General features: G+C 39.6%; 2 protein-coding genes across 3 annotated transcripts in view; both read left to right on the top strand.

The window, feature by feature from the left end:
• LOC124874008 (ephrin type-B receptor 1-like) overlaps positions 1-18,401 on the top strand; it is a 168,649-nt gene that overhangs the window by 70,622 nt on the left and 79,626 nt on the right. For both annotated transcript variants that reach the window (XM_047375133.1, XM_047375132.1), the window contains exons 6-7: positions 6,680-6,835; positions 16,479-16,741. In XM_047375133.1, the coding sequence (XP_047231089.1) occupies positions 6,680-6,835; positions 16,479-16,741 (419 nt within the window). The remainder of the gene's footprint in view (positions 1-6,679; positions 6,836-16,478; positions 16,742-18,401) is intronic.
• LOC124874009 (zinc finger BED domain-containing protein RICESLEEPER 3-like) lies at positions 13,470-14,421 on the top strand. Its single transcript, XM_047375134.1, has 2 exons — positions 13,470-13,648; positions 13,773-14,421. Exons 1-2 carry the CDS (start codon positions 13,500-13,502, stop codon positions 14,266-14,268), a joined length of 645 nt encoding a protein of 214 aa, XP_047231090.1. The 5' UTR covers positions 13,470-13,499; the 3' UTR covers positions 14,269-14,421.

Consider the following 18,401-nt stretch of genomic DNA (forward strand, 5'->3'; position numbering starts at 1 on the left):
GCTGAGATTTATTTACTCATCGAAGACAGATGGACAGGCGTTCAGCAGCGGGGATACAGCGCCGGTAGACCGTGGTGAAGTTAGTTTGAAGTTGGATGTTCAAGCTCCGCGGAGTTAGCGGCATCTAGCTCACGGTCGATCCGATTCAGGCACTTAGATTTTCCACGATTGTTTGGTTTGGAAACTTATTGACGGTCCTTAGTGAACCACCGCGCGTCAGAAGAGGAAGCAACAAAGAGCAGCTAGCCAAAATCTGGGTGCCTGACTCGGATCGGCCGTGGGCTGGATGCCGCTGGCTCTGCGGAGCTTGAGTGTCCGGTGTCCAGCTTCGGGCTGGCTTCACTGCGGTCGCCGGTAGTTGGTGTCCCGGGGGCCGATTCGTCTCCCAACGCGGGGCAGCAGATCTTTGAACTGGGCCCTGGATAGACGGAAGTACCGCTGAAATCGACCGTCATCCAGACGCAGCTCCTGGAGTAGGTGGTGGTAATCTCCGAACTGTTCCCGTCCCTGAAGAATCTGGTGAACCCAGGGACATCGACGTCGGCGGCATTTTTCGGCTCTCCACAGGTGAAACACCGTGATTATCCGTGAAATCCTTGTCCGCCATGTTCAGTTGAAACCAGCAAGCAGCAGATGGAAGCTCCTCCTATTTGATGACGTGGCGAAGCGTTGCCACTTGTTGCCAAATGCCAACTACCTCACGCGGAATGTCAAGCAGGCAAAAGCACACTAATGCAGCAAAAAATTCGCAGAATCCGCGTTTGGTGTGAACGCACCATAATTAGACAAAATCCTAATTTAACCTTTTGGCTCACATGTAAAGACCTGTGTGTTGTACTTGCAATCTCCACTATGGCACAACATGGTGACAGCATCATGCTTTCGGGGACACTTTTCTTCAGCAGGGTCCAGGAGGCTGGTGGAGTTGAAAGATGTTTGGAGCTAATCTTAATTCTGGTAGAAAACCTATTAGAGACTACAAAAGACTTGATAATTGGGCATACATTGACTTACCAATGATATAATTCCCTAAAATATGTTTGCCAGATCTACAGTTGAAGTCCAGACTTACAAGTAATTCCAAGTTGCCAATGCCAGTTTGTGACAAGGGTTGAAAAGAGCTGCTCACAAATGCTTTCCATCCAGTGTGACTGAAGTTAAGCAATTGTTCGAAAAATTGGCAAAAATATCAAGCTGTAGATTAGCAATGTTGTTAGAGACTTCCCCAAAACAAGTGATGTACAAAACATAAGCTCACAGGCTAAGTACTAATACATGTATACCTACACCTCACAATTATACACTACTTTGTGTCAGTTTATCATATAAAATCCCATTAAAAGCAAATATGTTTGTGTTAAGCACAGTAGGCTCATACATTTAGGTATTTTCTAACACGTGTCACTGTAAGCAGTGTTGTTTCTTTCAAATTTGGTTAAATTCCAAAGAACAGGTTCAAAGTTTGAAGATCTAATCCTCTTGGTGACTGACCATGTTTCAGTTTCACAGCATCATGTTCAGGCAGAGTTTCGAATTAAATATGCATGCACAAGATTAAAAATGTAACAGCATTTATGCCAGTCCGTCTGAAAAAGTGGTATTATGCATGCCTAACAAGCAATAGTTAATGAGGATTTGTGAACTATGACTCTGGTTGTAGTAGTTTATACACATTAATGAACTTTGTGCTCTTAAATAGGATGCTATTGTGACAGACACAAAGTTCCTTTGTGAAGATTTCATGCCCTGCCGCTTTTAGAAAGGTGTAGGGATTTGATAACTATAAATGGACGCACCTTTTTACATGCTGCATGAAGCCATGCATTCTGGTGTTTTATATCATTTATTTTCTACACATTTATTTTCCCCTTCTTGTTTTGTGAGGGCCACAGAAGGGTTGAGTCCACCAAGGTTTTCTTCTCAAGGTTTGTCACATTCCCAGTGGACTGCAGGGTATGTAATAAAACATCATGTACACAGACGGAATACAAAGTAAATATTCTAGACTCAGCTTAAGTCTCTGGGTAATCGAAGTCGTATAAAGTTACTGCCAATGGATCAACTCTCATGAGACATTCATGTAGGAATAGAAGGCAAAATTAAGGAAAACATAATACTTTTTGCACCTAAATTCCTTTTACATTATTGCACATTTTTATAGTTGTATTGAGAGCAGGTATATGTTCAACTTTTCAGGTAGTCAAAGGCAAATGGATAAATGTCTTTGATGCTTGTGTGTTCACTGCATAGTGACAGGAAGCATTGTGTTGCTAACAGCTAAATGATACAGGACTGTCAGGCTCTACTGACCCATGTCCTGAACACAGCAGCAAATGTAGCTCATTTTGTTCTGTAAATGCAATGATTGTAAAGGGGTTTCTGTTCCTTTATGTAAGAACTACAGCAGCTAGCACCTTTGAAAAGCTTATACAGAATTTAGCCTGCTATTTTGCCTTAAATAAAGTCTGGTCTCACAAAGGTACTTTGACATTATTTGAAAGACCTCAACTTACTGTAACAGGATGTAATGTGTTGAAATTTTAGAAAGGAACCAATGAAATAATTTGAACTGAACAGCAAGTGAGTTATCGAATTTGTCACAACTTAGAAGCAAACATGTTGTGCTTGTCCGGCTTAGGGTATTTTGCCAACATGAAAGAAAAATAATGTGATAATGGATTTGAACAAATGTTTGACCTTTCCAACGGACCTTATGTCAACATTTCTGGTTGATTTTGTTACTTTTACATTGATCAATTGCTTGGTTAGGTAAACTTTTATATATTGTGGAAATGTATTCATTTCTAGAAATCAGAAGAAATTTGGAAAATATTTAACTTAAGATGCAATATACTGACTCAAAGATGAAGATACATTCTATTTTCTGCCTGTCTCTGAACATATCAGTCTGAGGCCTAATAACATTAGACAAATGACCAAGCAGGATGCCCTAACAGATACATAAGATTTACACACAACTTATACACAACAGTAAATACAGAACAAGTTTGTTGTTTTCCTCCCAGTATTATTATACCATGTCTTATACTGTTTTGTAATGGGTTAGGAAATTTTGCTCATCCCAACACTCATACAGTACTAGCTATTGGTCAAAAGGTAACATACACTCATGTGCCTGAATGTCATCTTAATGTCATACTAATCTAATCTCAAATTAACATTTATTTTGGATTTTCTCAAATCCATCCAAGGTTCAGAATTATCCATACAGGTTTGAATACATAAATACACCCACAGCAATTTTTGTTTAAATGTCCTTTAGCACATTTAAGAGAAACAACTCTCGTTTTGTCACCATTAACAAGGTTCTGGCATACATTTGGCTGGATAATTAATCACTTATAAGAAATGTTACAGATCATTTAAATGGTTTGATTCCTGTCACATATAAAGCTTTTAATCACAGTCCACAAATTTTAAATGTGGTTAATGTTAGCCTATTTTTTCTATTTCAAACTCAGTTTGGATGTGTTTGGACTTATTCCGTTTTAAACAAAAACATTTGTCAACATTTTGAGGTGAAGTTAAAGCAGTTGGTCATAGTCTGTCAAGATGAGTGCAACCGAGGACCCCAGAATGCAGACTAGCAGGCATCATGACAGTAGGTGAAAAAGATTTAATGAAAAAACAAAAACTCACTCACAGGAGGAGGCAGGAACCAAAACTATAAACAAGCAGGCGAGATAAGCATGGCATGATCCAAAAGACAAGGTGACATGATCTGAAAATGTTTCCATGAGGAATGAACAGAACAGAAGTGTATTTATGGAGCGTGAACCAGGTGAAGCAGGGAGACAAATTAGCTAGGTGCAGGTGAACCGAATAAAGTTGATTAACATTTGTGGCCTGCTGGAGGTAATTTTGCAGGGCTCTGGCAGTGCTCTGGCAGTGCTCCTCCTGTTCCTCCTTGCACAAAGGCGGAGGTAGCGGTCCTGCTGCTGGGTTGTTGCCCTCCTACGGCCTCCTCCACGTCTCCTGGTGTACTGGCCTGTCTCCTGATAGCGCCTCCAGGCTCTGGACACTACGCTGACAGACACAGCAAACCTTCTTGCCACAGCTCACATTGATGTGCTATCCTGGATGAGCTGCACTACCTGGGTCACTTGTGTGGGTTGTAGAGTCCGTCTCATGCTACCACGAGTGTGAAAGCACCACCAACATTCAAAAGTGACCAAAACATCAGCCAGAAAGTATAGGTACTGAGAAGTGGTCCGTGGTCCCCACCTGCAGAACCACTCCTTTATTGAGTGTGTCTTGCTAATCACCAAAGGTCTCCCCCTGTTGTCTATTCCATTTGCACAACATATGAAATTGATTGTCAATCAGTGTTGCTTCCTAAGTGGAAAGTTTGATTTCACAGACGTTTGATTTACTTGGAGTTATATTGTGTTGTTTAAGTGTTCCTTTTATTTTTTTGAGCAGTGTATATAAAAAACTTTATTCGAAACTGCTTTGGGATTATTTCAATTGCAATAGGCACGGAGACGGAAAGGAAAAGGAAAAAAAAAAGAAGCAAAAGAGAGAGAGAGAGAGAGAGGTGGGGCAAAATGAAAAAGGGAAAGAAGGAGAAAAGAACAGAGGAGAGAAAGAAGGGTGAATAGAGTACAAGATAACACCCTAGAAGATTGCTTCTACACCTGCAGATACATTTATAACAACAGCAATCTTACAGAAGAGTTTACAGGACAAATGAATGTTTGGCGGTAACTGCGGCTCAATATAGAACATCTGTTTATCTATTAACACCTGAATCCAAACACCTGTGCATGTAAGTGTGAGCACACTTGTGCTTATAAGATTTCTCCATAAAAATATGCAATAGTGAGTGTGAGGAGCCATAGGCCTGCATCCCTGGACCTGAGACAGAGATCTGAGACACAAACATCCAAAGGCCCCCCATTGCACAGGAACCACCATCGCCGGGACTATCGCAACCCCGCCAGAGAAGAGCAGAGGAGACCCCCAGGGGAACCACCCAGCAGCCACAGTGCAGAAGCTCCAGGTAGCTGCAGCAATGAGCCCACAGACCCCGCAACCCATAGACCCAGAGACCCGAGACCCCGGGACACATCACTCCCCAAGCAGAGGCCTGACAGAGCCAGGGGGCCCAGGCCCTGGCAAGCAGCCACTGGGAGTGAGCTGTCACACACCAAAGCACCCAGCGCCGTACACTGAGAACCACCAATATACCAGTGAAGTGTGTAATCCAGGACAGGGAGCAGCCCAAGAGCCTGACACAAAAACAGGCGCACCCAGTAACAGTCACACATTCCCACCCTCATGCATACATATAAAAACACTCACACCCACACAGCCAATGTAAAGACACACAAAACCCAAACGCCACACACCCCTTCCCACAGGGGCACACCCCCAGAGATGAGCTCCACCCCCGAAAAGACAATGAAGACACATCCACACAGTGCAAGCTCCACAGCCCCAGTCCAAGCACCCTTGCCACATCCTGCCCTCCACTTGACGTTTTATGTTCTATAATCAGTTTGCCCCTGGAAAAAAAGAAAATAAGTCTAAACTGAATGTGATATCCATGTTGATGATGAGGGTATGTAAACTTCTGCCTGGGTATCAGACATGGTCATCAACATGACTAAAGCAGTAAAGCTCTTGGATAGATAATTGCATGAATGATGAGTAAAATTAAGGGAGTTGTTTTGCAAAACAGGGATGTTTTGCTTCTTTCATAACATTTGGACAATACATAAACTTAGTTTTGTGAGAAAAACAAGGATTTTTTCACTTTATTTTTGTTTAATTTATGTGGACTGGATATTCAGTCTCAAAAACTGGTGAAGTTGAGGCCTACTTCCCTCATGCCCACTATCCCCTTCTATGTTATAAACCACAACCACTGTTTAATTGTTTTTTCACATCTGTCCTCACATTTGTCCTGACTCAACAGAAAACAAAAAACTTTAAGTGTAAGCTGAAGCAATTATTGACTTAACGGGCAGACTGTGTCAAAAACAACTCATGCTACAATTGTTTTGGAATAATCTTTTGAATTTTTACTTTAGCACCAATTTCACCCTAGTGTTGACGTTGTCACCAAATACCAGTTTGGCGTACGTATCATGGTTTTTTTTGTCAGAATCCCAAAAAGCATGCAGAAGCAGGTTTTTTCTTTTTAACTGGTTGAACAATATCTATGCCAGAGGTCTGACTTTTTTGTGACAAAATCTAGATTTATAAAAACAATTTAAAGTGAAAGGTTCTTAAAACTATTTGTTTTGTAAAGTATCTGTGTATACATGTTTGCTGGAATGTATTAGAAAACATGACATAGAGACCTACAACATGCATGCTTACTGTCTTTTTCTACCTTATTTCTATCTTTGATATTTTTTGACCAGCAGTGCTTTAAACATGCTCAGGATGTCATCAATTTAATGGCATGACATAAGTACTACAGCATTCATTGGAATTGCAGAGACATAGTTGATGCAAATTATTTTCTGTAAACCCGAACATGTTTTTCTGTTTCTTTTCAGATAAACAAAAACACAAGAAATAAGTTGTCAATAATCTTCTTACTGCCTTGTTTGATTTTTAAACGTCAAGACAAATGTGACCTGAATTAGCTGGTTTTATTCAATGTTCAGGGGTCAAAGTTATGTTTTGTTTTATATTGTTTTCACAGCTTGTCCTCAGGGCACCTTTAAGTCATCCCAGGGGGCAGGATTATGTCAGCAGTGTCCGCTCAACAGTCGCTCCACCATTGAAGCTGCCACCCTCTGTGGTTGTCGGAATGGATATTACCGCGGAGACATGGACAAACCAGAGGACATGTGTACCAGTGAGTCAACACATATAATTACACTCTAAACACATCTCTCTGTTAGGTGTCAAGATGACTGGTCCAGGCTTAACATCCCAGTAGGTGACATATTGGGGCATTCAGGCTGACACCTTCAACAGCCGAATATTTCAAAATTAAATGAAAATCCAGGATCTACCTTGATTTATCATTCTGCCTGCAAATGTATGCACCTCATTCAGAGAGCCAAAAAACACATACATTCTTGTTAAGGGATTCTGGGAGTAGCAAGTAATAATGTTGCCACACTGCTCAGGCTTTCCATTTTGGTTAAGCATGTGTTTATTGTGTTGAAGAGCCTACACTGCAACGCAAGACAAAGCAGTGACAAAGCAGCCCCTCGGTCCCTCAGAGATATAGTGTAAGTAGGTTAAAACATGAATCATTTTGGACTCATACTCTGAAACTGTGTGTGTACTGTGTGTGCTGCTGTTCAAAGTGTGGAATCACTCATGGGTTTTTGTGCACTTCCCGGTGACCTGAATACATCTTCATATTTTCAGGGATTAAAAAAAACTCTGGTTCAGTCATATTTAGGACTTATGGTCTTCATATAAATTCGAGTTATAAAAATTAAATAAAGCCTTCAACAGTTTAATTTATATTATTGTCCACACTGACGGATTCTGTTAACACCTTCACAAGTTTTAATTACAATCTTCATCACCACGGAAACAGTAGAGACGTGAAGATTGTGGAATTCCTCCACCATGCCACTAGTATACTCAAAAATTCAACAACATGCACAAACACTTCCTGCTTACAAAATGGGGGAGACAATGAGCAGAACCATCATTACATTAAAAAGAGTCAGCACCACAAGTAAGTACTCTGCAATCCGCCATTGTTATTGTGATATCTTCGTCCTGTGTAGGTTTTAAACTTGGTGCACTATTGCATTGATCTCCATGAGACAGAAGGGCTTCCCCGTTTTCAGTTAGTAAACAAACAGTTAAAACTAAACTAAACTGTTCAGTTTTCACCAGAAAACGTAGTGTAAATATGGGAGGAAACTTGTGCCATCAGAAACTGAATTTGAATTTCTCAGACTGAATCTGTATTTGTGTAATTTGAAATTAAATGCATTGATTTGAAACTGAATTGAATGGTTTGAAAACTGAATTGAATGGTTTGAAAACTGAATTGAATGGTTTGAAAACTGAATTGAATGGTTTGAAAACTGAATTGAATGGTTTGAAACTGAATTAATTTGCATTGAAAATGTATTTCGTTGTTTTGAAAATTCAGTTTGCCTACTTTCACTTTCAGTTCTAAAATTCACTTTCAGTTCTAAAATTCAATTTCAGTTCTAAAATTCCGTTTTTTGTGTCACACATCCAGGTCCTTGAGGATAGCCACAGATTAATCAAACACAGATTCATTGATTTACGTTTCACATCAGGTTAAACTTTCTTTACGGCATTTAAGCTGGAGCAGTGCAGCATACATGAGCTTGGCAGATGTCAATCACCAAGTCAAATGAGCATCTATAAGAAATCATGTAAACATATGATGGTCAAACAGCAATACTTATGCTACCTGTAGCTATTAGCTAAACATGCCAGATCAGCATGGTGTGGCCGGTGTTATGTCGGTCTGCGTTTCCCCTGCCTTTACCTCAGCGTAACTTATGTTGCCTAGCAACAGTGATAGCGTGAAGCACAGAGCTGTGAAAATTCAGTTTCTGATGGCACAAGTTTCTTCCCATATGTAAACAGGGATTGCGATCTGACTGTGTAGGCCACTGGAGTATACTCAATTCAATTCAATTCAGTTTTATTTATAGAGCGCCAATTCACAACACATGTTGTCTCAAGGCACTTCACAAACGTCAGGTACATACATTCCAATTAATCCTAACCATTGAACAGTACAGTCAGATTGAGTTATGTATTCAAATTGGATAAAACGTTTTTCTGTCTAAGGAAACCCAGCAGATTGCATCCAGTCAGAGACTTGTAGCATTCACTCCTCCTGGATGAGCATGTAGAGACAGTGGACAGTCACTGGCGTTGACTTTGCAGCAATCCCTCATACTGAGCATGCATGTAGCGACAATGGAGAGGAAAACCTCACTTTTAACAGGAATAAACCCCCAGCAGAACCAGGCTCAGTGTGAGCGGCCATCTGCCACGACCGACTGGGGGTTTGAGAGAACAGAGCAGAGACACAAAGAGAACAAAGAAGCACTGATCCAGGAGTCCTTTCTATGGGAAGGAAAAGTAAATGTTAATGGATGTAGCTCCTTTAGTCGTTTCATCTAGTAAGAAAGAACAGATAAACTTTGAGCCAGTTTTCAAGGATAGAGTCTGAAAGAGAGCACATAGAATTAGTCACAGTAAAAGCTCAGTCAATTGCCATGTCTAGGAGAGAGAAAGGGTTAAACACTGAAAGACAGGGCCATGTGGATCATTGTTAAACTGAATAGTTTGAGAAGATTTGAACTTTGTGACATGTTGGATTTGCATAGTGGTCATCATAAGATTAGTACACTGTGGTTACATGGGATGGACATGGTCAGCAATAACACTCAGGTCTGCTGTGGCATATAAACAATGCTCAATTGGTACTAATTTGCCGAAAGTGTACCAAGCTGTTTCAGGACCAACTTCTCCAGAATGATGGATCTACGCTCCCATGTTTTCCAGTTTTCTTCAAACGAGACATTTTTCCAATCTGATATTGTCCGATTTTGGTGAGCCTGTATGAATTGCATCATCTTTCTTGTTTTAGCAGACAGATATAACATTACTTTTTTGTTTCCTTTAAGGCTTGTTGTGTTGGTTGTAATGAGTGGCCATTTCAGCTACTCCCATTATGCTACAGTATGTTTTTTTTATTAAATCCAACAGGACAGGTGCTTAAACTTAAACATTTCTCACTAAAATACTATTGAAAGACAGATGGAACCTCAAAATGTTTGAGTTATTTGTCACATGTTCTGTAGGTGGGTCAGGGTTTTATTACACCAGAGAAGACACAGAAAAAGCCTCACCTCAACACTTGTAGCACACTTTTAAAATGATGGCGATAGAGAGAAAAAAATCAAATTTGACAGTGTGAGCGTGTCAGGTGTGCGGCACAACTCTTTAAATGACTTTGGCACTTTCAATTCAAGTGCAAATCAGATTACAGTTTTATTTGGAGCACAGTGGAAATAAAAAAGAATAGGCCAAGCTACAAAAACAGAAGGATTAAACTTAAATATAGAGAAGAGGGATTCAGAGTGAGACATGAATCAGGAGAGTGGATTGTAAGAGTGAATGTGAATGTTTGTAGATTATGGAAAAAAAATCACTACATTAACATGCCTCTGCTGCTGTAGAGGTGGGTGGTTGTGTGCAGGTAAGTGCATATAATTTAAATTCTGAGTGTGCAGTCTCAGCAACAAAACAAAAAACAAAAACAGATGGGGTGTCTTTCTCTTAAAAGTTTCCCATTGTTGCAGCAGCGTGGCTAGAATGTAATCATCTGTTTTCATAGTGACTTTGCATTTCAAAATGTTTGTTAAATAAAATATTTTTTATGCATGTGTAACAACTGTCAATGCACTGTATGAGGACCCTGCTTAGATTATTTTAATCTCCCGTTGTTGGCACTTTGATTTTGCTGCATATCCATCCTTGAGTATCTGTTTAAGAATTACAGTACATACTAATACATATTCTACTGGGTCCTCTCAGTCTCATCTTACGACGCTTTGATCCAGCATACGCCAAGGTTGAACATCCATTTTTATCTTAACTGCTCTTGTTTCGTCTGTGTCACACTTTGTGTGATGTGTTTGCACTGTCAAGGAGAAGTGAGCCCGCTAGGCTTAACCTTGTGAAAACTGGTTGTGCTTTGAAGACATACTTTGACACTGAGTGAAAACTGAGACTGATTGACTGGTAAAAGACAATAATTATAGGCCATTTTTTAATGTCAAAGAAGGTGCTGTTTTAAGCCCAAGTTCTGCTTACAATGATTGACTGATCTTAACGGGACAATGATGTGTAAAATGTAGATGATGTTTAAAATGTAGAATTTATTTAGTTTGTGCAGTCAATAGGAAAATGACACAAATCCTGTTTCTGTACTTCGTCTTTTATATATGTCATCACACAAAGCAGGGGTCCTCATTTTCTATGATCAGTGGACAAAATTGGATTTCTAAATAAGGATAAAGGTCCAGGACAACTATTAGTGAGCTTATTTCCTTTATTAAGTTTGCTTATAGCAAGCAGAAAAAAAGTCTCCAGCTGCTTGTTTGCAACCCTAGGTCAAACTAATTGACAGAAAAGCTTAATAAGCACTTTAATTTCATTTCAAGACACTTTAACCTAAACTTGATTAACTTAATTACTATTCATGCCTAAAAAACTGCCTTTCTACCACACATAAGAAATCAATCAAATGCTACAAACATTGTGTGACTGTGTTCTGCTGCCAGTGTATCCGCTTTTTTCTTTCTGTTGTAATTTGAAAATGTTTTCTTTGCAATTTCAATTAATCGCAAAACGTTTGTTCTCCTGCTACACATACTAAGCACTTTGCTGTAAAGGTTTTGATAATTAATGACTAAGGTGTTGTAGCAGAACGCTGCACTCTGTTCAGGTCTCTCCCACACAGCTTTCTGTTGAGCCTCAGCTGAGTGTTCTCTAAAATATGGTGTGGACTTGGTCTGGAATTATTTTTTGTTTTGTCCTGACACAGAGAATCTCTGACATTGGTTTATAACCAAGATATTTCTGCCAGGACTTATCTAATTAATTGTCTTTGTTATAAACATCCATTTTTGTAGTTCATACTTACATATTTATGTCTGTGATTGGTTGTCATGTGGCGTAAACAATTTTGCTACAGCCCTTTGGCATGAGCACTTACGAAACGAAAAAAGCTTATTTTAAATCTATTTGACAAGCTGTCTAATTACTTAGTTTTTGATATTAAAGCATAATACAATCGAATTATTTTAATGTAAAAAAAATGTTTGTTCAATACTGAATAATAATAAAAGAAATATTTGTACATTTTGTTTCTCTAGATTGAAGCGCAATGGAACTGTTTTTTGTTTTTTTTGTACCACTACACCCCTGCTTTCTATTTGACAACACTGAAAAGATGTTTTTGTATTGAATATTCTGCATCTAAGCAAATCCTAGGTTATGCAATTCAGAGTTTTTGAGTTTTTTTGAATAGAGTGTTACTGTATAGTGTCCAAGATGCTACAAGTCAGTGACTGTTGAAAACAGTTGGAAAAATAGTGAAGAAAATGTAAATCTATCAGTGGTGTTCCGATCGATCGGCCACCGATCATTATCTGCCGATTTCCGTTAAAAAGTATGTAATCGACGTGTGCCGATCAGTGCCTTTCATTGCCGATTACAGAACCCGATCACATGTACCTCATACTTTGCAGTGTAGTGTAGCTCCCAATGTCCTACAAACTGCGCAAGCGCGCGGCGGCAAATCCTGAACAAACATGTCGGCTGTTTGGAGCTTTTATACGGTCTGTGAGAGTGATGTAAAGTTTGCGTCCTGCAACACATGCAATGGTAAAATACCTCGAGGGGGAAGCACGTCAAAATGCTTCAACACAACAAATTTAATACGACATTTAAAGAACAAGCACTTGGCGGAGTATGGTGAGTTTTCGAGGCTCACTGCAGAGAATGAAAAGAAGACAACCGGAGCAGTCAGACGGCAGTTAACGCAGCCCACCATTGCCAACACTCGCTCGTATGAGCGTGGCAGTCAGAAGGCTAAGGAAATAACTCGAAAAATAATTGAATTCATCGGGCTAGATGACCAGCCTTTCTCCGTGGTAGAAGACGCTGGGTTCCGCCGACTGCTCTCACACTTGGAGCCCCGCTACGTGCTACCGGGACGTAAGTACTTCACAGATGTAGCCCTGCCCGAGCTCCACCAGACAGTGTACTCTCACGTCCAATATCTCCTTAAAGAAGGCGTCTCATCCTCTTTAAGTTTCACGAGTGATATATGGAGCTCGGACGTCAGTCCTGTGTCGATGCTAAGTTTAACAGCTCACTGGATTGATTCGGATTTTCAACTTCATAAAGCTGTTCTGCATGCCCAGGAGTTTTCTGGTTCCCATACTGCCGTAGCTTTAGCCACCACATTTGAGAAAATGTTTCAAACGTGGCGTATTTCAAAAGACAAGATACACGTGATACTGAGAGATAATGCCAGAAACATGGTGAAAGCTATGATAGATGCTGGTTTACCAAGTTTGGGGTGTATGGCACACACCCTGCAGCTGGCCATCCATGAGGCAGTGCTGTCACAGCACAGTGTTAGTGACATTATTGCCAAAGGGAGACGCATTGTGGGGCACTTCAGGCACTCCCCATTAGCGTATGCAAGACTTCAGAGTGTACAGAAACAACTTGGCCAGCCCTCCAAAAGACTGCAACAAGATGTCAGCACTAGGTGGAATAGGTGGAATTATATGCTCCACAGACTCCTTGAGCAAAAACGAGTATTGGGCGTTTACGCTGCTGACTTTGAGCTACCTGCAACCTTTACATCTTCTCAGTGGGAATTGATTGAAAACATGACAACACTGCTGGAACCTTTTGAAGAGCTGACTAAGGAAATATGTTCATCAACTGCATCTGCTGCTGATGTCATACCCTCTGTGATGGTTTTAAAGCGTATTCTGACCAAAGAGACTGCAGCAGATCATGGTGTGAAGACAACTAAGGACACGTTGCTGGAAGCTGTCACCAAAAGATTTGCTGACATTGAAGAAGAGCCCCTCTACAGTTTGGCAACAGTCATAGACCCAAGGTGAGTTAATCATCATCAAAATAATGATGGATTAAAAAAAGCATTATAGAAATTATAAAAGCAACATAGTTACATTTTTTATTCTCAACTGGCCTGAAAATTAATGTGACCTCCTCCCCTAAAGGTACAAAGACAGATTTTATTCTGAAGGACTTAAGACCAAAACACACAGACTGCTTCTTGGTCTGATGACAGAAGCCGCTCAGAGGGATCCAAACCAAGAACATGAAGCTAACAGCACAGGGGAGCCAGCAGAGAAAGTGCCACGACCAGGATCTTTGTCTTCAATATTCGGTGAGATCCTGGCAGAAGAAACCCCGCAGCAGGCTCACACCGACAGTCCAACGCCATCAGAGATGATAATCTACCTCTCAGAGCCACCCATCTCTCGGAGTGCATCATCATTGGAATACTGGAAAACTAATAAGGAACGTTTTCCAGACCTTGCTAAAGTAGCAAGAGCTTACCTGTCTGCACCATGCACAAGTGTGGAGAGTGAGCGCTTATTCAGTGCTGCATCCAACATTGTGGACGGACACAGGAATAGACTCATGACTGAAAAAGCTGAGATGCTTCTCTTTATTAAAAAGAACCTTCCCACAATGCTTACCAATAAGTAATAGGCATTTAGCATGTAAAAATGCTGTTCAACATTTTGCCTGTTCAAAGCAAATGCACTTTAATTTCACTTGTGCTGTTTTTCTGTTTCAAGATCTTTAAGACCATGTTAATGTTGTTTGAGTAGCAAATGGGCTATTTTATTTTATATATGAAGCAACAAACCCATGGTATTGATTTGTTTAGTAAATTATAAGAAAGGTAAACATGTAGTTTTTTTTCTGACAATCCACAACAGTTTGCTCATGCATTTATGACAGTTATTTGAATGCAACCTACACTTGCCTTTGAACAATTCCTTTTTTATTTGACATAATTTGATTAAGGCAATGTGAGATTTATTTTTACTGCATTATTCGCCAAGAGGCTTAATGACTTAACTCTGTTAAAGATTGCATTACTGATAGCAGGTTTTCAGTTGTCCTTTTCACTAAATATTTGCTGCATTGTGCCTACAAGTTTTTTGCATTTTTTATTTTGAAAAAGTAAGTAAAAACACATTTTTCATCTAAATTAAGGTGATTCTATGGTTCCTTTTTTCCACATCATGTAGCCAGTAGCCCTTATAGCTAAATTGAAACATTTACTGCCAATACATGTGATCGGCAATGATCGGAACTCATGGGTGATCGGTATCGGAATCGGCAGCAAAAAGCCTGATCGGAGCATCCCTAAAATCTATTGTTTGTTATGCCAATATATCTCAATAATATTGGCATCACAGGATTGTCTTTTGTGCGGCCCTATTTCTCAACATTATTTCTGCATTTTTGCTGTGTTATAGGTGTAAAGTACTTTTTAAAGAGTACACGGACTCACCTAAAAATATTACAGTTCCAATTTTTTGGAAACCCGTCCGTTTCCTCTTTGGTCCTGAACAAAATAGTATTTGTTCCAAATAAAGAACACTGTTGCTGAATTGTTTAACCCTAATTCTCAATTCCACAGTTTGATGGTCAACCACTGATGGCTAAGAACACAGAAATTCTACTCTTCCTTTAGACAAGAGAGAACAAGGCTTCTTTTTCCCCCAAGTAGAGGTTTAAAGTGGCAGTTTGATGGGGATCATTTTATTGCAACATTCAAGAGCAAGTTTACCATTTGGTTATGTTGGCTTTTGATCAAACATGACCTGATCAGTTTTGATTATGTGGATTTAAAGCCTTGACCTGCCATTAGGGATTTAAGCCCGTTCTGATTTCTCGGAAAATATCTTTTTCAAGTGTTCCCTCTCTGAGTGGTCATTACTTGTTTACATCAGGAGCATGCACAGAAGAGAATCTGCAGATGTTATTTTAAAAGAGACAACATTATTATTGTTATTGAGTTGACATTTTAAACTGTCGATAGCATTTTACAGCCCTGTTAGTATTAATACTGTAAATTGCATTCTCCATAAGCACTCTCCAGTGAATGTAGATCCTTATCTTACCTTAAGATTTCTCAAAGGCTGCAAACATTTTTAAATCTACAATATTCCATAACAGACAGAGGTTTTAATGCCTTGAAAGGATAAAACAGAGCGACTGTAAGTTACCCGGTTCAGCCTTCCTGTTATCTGTTGAATTCTCCCCCAATCTGTTAGTGCTAAGGTATGACCAGTTTTGACCAGGATTGCTACATTGAGTCTGTCCACCATGGTTGTTGTGAAAAAGGAGATGCTGGGAGTCCTGATACAGATTTTATGCTTAGTCCTGTCATCAGTGCTATGCCACACCTCCTGTTGTCCTGTACTATCAGCTTCATTTTTAAAGGCCACAGCTGTGTGGGATATTGCTGTCTCCACTTGTGTTTCGTGAAATGCAAGCTCAAAGGCCACTTGTCTTTGTGGGATTATGAGAAATATTTTTGTGAAAGAGGGTTAAAATAAATAATGTCTACAAATAGACCATACTGAACGGGGGCATTGGTAAAGGGAGTGATTTACCTCTCTAAATTTGCCTCTCCAACTTTCCTCATTTTTTGGATCTCTTCTTCATTACAAGCAGATGGTTTCTGAAAGAGACAAATATTTTTCCCAGATGTTTGCTGTGCCACAGTCTGCATTGCATTCAGATGTTTAGTTTTGGCTCTAATTTTAGTTTACACAATAACTACAGCAAGCTAATTTGCAATTGCCAATAACAAGGCAATTAAGAGAGAGTGGGAACACTGGAAACATGTATTTTCATTCTCCATTGACATATATTTATCATTCAACTTCTGTTCGCAGGCGTCCCTTCTGCTCCCCGCAATGTGGTCTCAGTGGTTAATCAGACGTCGGTGATCCTGGAGTGGCACTCACCACGCGACACGGGGCACCGTGAGGACCTGTCATATAACGTTGTGTGCAGGCGGTGTCACAGCAACGAGCGGCGGGCATGCCAGCCGTGTGATGACAGTGTGGTTTTTGCTCCAGGCAAGGAGATGTTGAAGGGGACAATGGTGGAGATTAGCAAGCTTCGTGCTCACACGTCGTACACCTTTGACATACAGGTTTGTGCCTGCAAATGTTTTGTCTTGGATTTGCAAGGAAATTCAAGTCTAGGGTGATTCTCGCTCTGGAGTACGAAGAAGAACAAATCATTTTCAAGCTTGAAATTCATCTCATGTTCAGTAATAGATTATTAGAATTTTTGTAAAAAAAAAAAGCTCCATCCTTACTTGATAGGCCACTTTAAAAACAGCCTTTTTCCTGTCAGCTTGTTTTAAATGCAAATGGATACCAAATACTCACTGAAATGCTCGAAGGTACTGACGCTACATAAATACTTGCTGACCTGCAGGCTTTTATGCAAAATCGGCAATTATATCTCTCAGCTCACAAGGTCACCGTAGTGTCGGTAAAGCCAGTACAGTGGTAAACCTTCAATCTTCTGCCATCTGGCTCCTTAACTGTACAATTTTAAAGCGCAATTTAAAGTCACCTGCATTTATATTGTGACATCTAAGGACCTCCTGAGTAAAAAAGCTTTCTGTATTTGTACATACTTGTTTGAATACTTTGCTTTATGTGATTTTCATTTTAGGCTATGAACAACTGAAACAGTGGCTTCCATGTTAACAAGTATAAAGTATTCTGTTTTTATTTCCCCCCCATACCACTGGAAAGTCAAAGTCTGAACTGAAATTTAGCTTAATCTTAGTTTATCAGGTTTTTTCTATAGTCTAAATGGCACCTTCAGCAGTCAAGGAAAGGCAGAAACATAAAATTAAATTATCGGAGCCTGAAGTAAATGATCATAATTTAAAACCTTAATTTGCCCTGACTAAAGCATTTGTTTCACTGTCAGAATGATTAACTGCACACTTGGCAAAACAATACGTGGCAACTGGCCTTGCCTTTGAAACCCACTGACAATGTGGTCAGCTTGTCTTTGTCTCAGAGATGAGACATTAAATCTAATAACAATTCAATTTTGTGTCAATTTTAGCAGTTTTTTTCACTCAGGCTTAAAAAAAAACAGCTTCACTGGTTTTGAGATTAGACACAGACGTCAGTCAAATAATTTTGGCATGCTAAAATGATGAATAATTCTGGATGCAGAGTTTGACTCGTGTTATCAAAGACAAATCAAAAAATATTTATCCTGTTATTCAGTAAATATAATGGTGTACAGGGCCCTGTTTGAATGCCAGAACTTTTAAAACATAGAATTTTTTGTTTTTTACTTTTATTGTAACTTTTATTCTGTACCATTCAGCTGAAAAACAAATACATCTGTTTAGGAGAGAAAAATGAACAAGATGCAATAACTGGGATGCATAGGCATGATCACCCTCAAAACTGATAAGTAGATTAAGTAACACTTGATTCACTTGCACCATTCGGTCTTGTTTGATAGTAGTCGGTTAACATGCCACATTTTGCCTTGGCAATTTTTGCACAATTTACCTTGCAAAAGTGGGGTCAAATCTTGGCCACAGCCGCAGTCAAGTGATCCCACAGATATTCTGTGGAAATTAGTTCCCACCTGAGCAGCTAAGATGGTTTGAGGGAAACAAATGCGTGTTCAGTGCATTCACACCTGTTAAACACATATTTGCTATCCTTTCATGATCAAATAATTTAGGTCAAACTTTAAAAACATATATATATATATAACTGGTATCAGGTGTGAATGCAAGAGGAAAAGATCCTAAAATTGTAGCAAAA

This window comes from Girardinichthys multiradiatus, chromosome 9 (genome assembly GCF_021462225.1).
Source record: "Girardinichthys multiradiatus isolate DD_20200921_A chromosome 9, DD_fGirMul_XY1, whole genome shotgun sequence".
Classification (NCBI taxonomy): domain Eukaryota; kingdom Metazoa; phylum Chordata; class Actinopteri; order Cyprinodontiformes; family Goodeidae; genus Girardinichthys; species Girardinichthys multiradiatus.